The 3672-nt window shown below is 33.9% G+C and overlaps 1 protein-coding gene across 1 annotated transcript; it reads right to left on the bottom strand.

Annotated features, from left to right (window-relative positions):
- Positions 1 to 1380: 1380 nt before the first annotated feature.
- On the bottom strand, positions 1381 to 2453 carry CYCP3;1 (cyclin p3;1). The gene is made up of 2 exons (XM_089610239.1): positions 1966 to 2453; positions 1381 to 1858 (listed from the first exon to the last, which is right to left on the bottom strand). Exons 1-2 carry the CDS (start codon positions 2394 to 2396, stop codon positions 1579 to 1581), a joined length of 711 nt encoding a protein of 236 aa, XP_089466365.1. The 5' UTR covers positions 2397 to 2453; the 3' UTR covers positions 1381 to 1578.
- Positions 2454 to 3672: the final 1219 nt, after the last annotated feature.

The following is a 3672-nucleotide window of genomic DNA, read 5'->3' as shown; positions in this document are numbered from 1 at the left end:
TCATCTCCTGTTAGTGAGTGATTGAAAGCAAACGACAGTTGAAACGCATATATCGTTATCCAGTCATATTGCTTTGACATTCTTTTTTTCAGTGCAAAACTTCGATTTGATTATAAATTAAAGATTGATACTACTCAGCATCTCAATCTAACTTAAGTGGTTGTTTGTGTGCAAGTGGTCACATAAGTGGGTTTTTTTTTTCTTTTATCATAAGTACCCATTTTTTTAAAATGATAATATAATAGTAATAACTTGATTATCTACCATCTAAGTTTATTTTAAATAAAGGTTTCAGTAATATTAATATAAGAACATGTATAGCGTACCCCATATAATTGCACAAGGTATACAAACTTAAAAGAATTCGGGGTCCTTAGTTATGTATCATTATATCCTACGATGTATATAGTTCGCCGTCATTAATGAGACAAATGGCTAAAAAGTAATACTAATAGCCACATATATATTTTAAAAAGTAATTTTCATAAACAGTTTAAGTTATAACAAGCTAGTAAAATTGTCAACAAACTATCCGTTTTGTAACAATTTTGATTTGACCTAAATCGTCATGATTTTTTTTTATGGATCTATCTATACATAAATAGCTTAAAACACAATTTGAATTTAAGCTTATTAGTTTAAAGGGAAAGAAAATGATAAATATATTTTGTTCCCAAAATGACCTGGAATGTTTTGGTCCAAATAGTTTCGAACTTCCGGCTAAACCAGAACGAAAGTACACCTCGTTTTCATTATTAATTATGATATTATTCAAGAATAAATCAAAATTAGAACTAAAATATACTCAATATTAAAAAAAAAAAAAAAACACTGTGAAGAGCACCGGAAGATGTCAAAATTATATATTATATGAGTAGTACTAGAACAAAATTTTGGTACCGTCTTGCGGACAAAAAACTACAAATTATGGTTCTGTTATGTTCCAAACACCTATGTTTAGACCTAGTTGAGGTTTAGGGGTAAAATTACATTTTAATTAGATTTCTTAAATATCCATATATATACATAAGATTTTAATTAAGCTTGTATTTATATTTAAAGGTTAGATTCTGTTATAAATTTTAGACCACAATAATGATTACAAAGCTAATTATTTAAGAGTATGCTTGTAAATCAAATTAGTTTTGAGAACTAATTTCATAAGTTGGCGAGTAAAAGTTCAACCACTTGTAGGCGTGACACCTCGCATCATAATTAGAAAGAGTATACAATCCATCCACCACCATTTATATTAACTCGAGAGGCACTAATTTGTCCTCATTCCATATTACCAAAAAAAAAAAAAAAAGACATTGAAATCTCAACAAGACACGATCAGATCACTTTATCTATCACGAGTCTTGACTCTTGAGACCCTGATTGACCTCCTCAAACAATTATTATATTCAACCTATAATCATCACCAAAGCATCATTCTCTGTTTTTGGCTATCAAGTATAACGAACAAACAAGCTTTTCAAGCTTAAAACTATATTTACATTAACCTCAATATATATATACCTATGTACACAAGATATGTACACACGAAAAGCATACCCAAAAAGAAAAAAGAATGAATCAAAGCGTGAGTTGATTGAATCTCCCTTGTTGGTGGTGACTTTGACTAATTACTTGACTTTGGTTTGACTTGATTTGCTCGGCGCATCTCAAAGTCCTCTCGATGTGAAACGCTCCTCCGATCCCAACCTCTCTCTCCAAATGACAACAATAGCTCTCGAAAACGCTCACATTCACGTGCAACTTGAAACCCATCAAAAACAGAAACTCAAGCTCCAATTTGTTCAGCTCCTCCGTCGTTAATCCACCCACTCTCGCAAAATACGAGTTCCTATAATTCCTGAAATACCCCCCCAAAAACCCACAAATTTAGTTTCAACACAAAACCCATCATCATCATCATCATCATCATCATCATAATGAATATGTATAAATAGATTTACTTACATGTCTTCGGTGTATTTAGAGGCGACCATGATGGTGGTGATTAAGAGGCGGTGGACATTGGTGGCGCTGATTCTGAAGTCGGGGTTGGTCTGGCAAAACCGGTCGATGTACACGTAAGCCACCACGTAGACGGACGGTCCGGCTCGGGTGTACCGGAAAATCCTCTCCAGGTAAGACTGGATCGTCATGTCCGGCGTGACGTGGCAGTCGAAAACCCTAGTCCTGTTCGGCAAAGCGGCGTACTTTTCGGCGCGGCTCTTCGTGGCGATCCTGTGGTTCCTCGCCATGCTTCGCTCGATGAGCGAAGCCAAGACGTTGACCACCAGAGGCGTCTCTGAGTCCTCTTCGTAAGAGTACGAGTATAAATCAGATCGGAGCTTCCGAGGAGAGATCATTGAAACGACATTGTTGTTGCTGTCTTTAGAGCCCATTTTTTTTTTCTGTTTAGGGTTTAGGTACGATTAGCTGGTTTTTCAGGGAAATGAAAAGGGTTATTATATATAGGAGATGGGACATTGGTTTTGGACTTTTGGAAGGTGAGTGGAAATTAATAAGTTGGAGGGAATAAATTAATTAAATATTTGTATGAAGATGTATAAATTAATCAAGCACTTCTACATTGTACAGCCAAAGTACAGACAAACAGCTCAGCTCTTTTTTTTTTTTTTTTTTAATATGTGTATTTATATTGTTGAGAATTGAATTTTGTCGTTTTCCTATATCTCTGTTTTTTTTTTTCTCTCTCGCGTATGAATGGGTTTGGATTTCTTTTTTATACTTTGGATTTTATGTAAATATAAATCTCGCCGACAGTGGGTTGAAGGGAAAAATTGCATGGGAGAAGAATAAGGAGCATTAATAGCTGGTAGGTCTTGGATTCTTGGGTAGCTTCGTATAATAATAATAATGTATTTTTTTACATGTATAAGTATAACTATAACTTTTTTTCCAAAGCACTCACTCACTCACTCACTGCTTCCTAGAGATTTGTTTACAGATATTTTTATACGGGATTCGTACAAGTGAGTCAGTGCTACTTCAATTTACACGTGCAATTGGTGTTTGAGAGGGTGAGAAATGAGAATCTCTTTATCACTCTTTCAACACACCTCATAATATCTTCCTTTCTTCTTTTCCAGACTGGTCCTCGTTAGATCTTGCACGTTAAAAAAAAGGTAATCACGCGATATTTGTATCCTCATTTTTCAAAGTATAAATGTCATGCATGATTTTATATATCTCAACTTATTTAAGCTCCTGGTAATCTTTAAGGCATAGAAGTTGGACACTCAGCGATGTAGTTTCGGTTTCTCAACTTGTATATAATTAAATGTAATGGGCTATTTTAGGAGTTCGACGTAGTTCAACTAGTGTTTTCAATCAAAAAGCTTTTTTTTGTGGCAAATTCTTTTGTTATATAAAAAATTGAATAATTAATGGGATGTACACATATGGAGAATTTGCGGTAAAAATGTATAGTTTCATCGATTTTCACTTCAATCCCAGAGGTTTTTATTAGAGATTTGTAATTTACTAGACCACTTTAAACATGTGATTTTGGATCTAACCTAAGTTTGACAATTTTTAGTGATATAGCCAAATGGCTTATGTGACAATAATTAAAGTCTGATTTGCCATTATTTATTACAAATTCGTCACTTTCTCTCTCCTATTTTTTTACATCAAAACTTCAAAAATTCGTATCTT

This window comes from Urtica dioica, chromosome 4 (genome assembly GCF_054948205.1).
Source record: "Urtica dioica subsp. dioica isolate 48M chromosome 4, U.dioica_male_clone48M_v1_H2, whole genome shotgun sequence".
NCBI lineage: Eukaryota > Viridiplantae > Streptophyta > Magnoliopsida > Rosales > Urticaceae > Urtica > Urtica dioica.
Note: the sequence above shows the minus strand (reverse complement) of the source record. Positions and strands in the feature narration are given on the sequence as shown.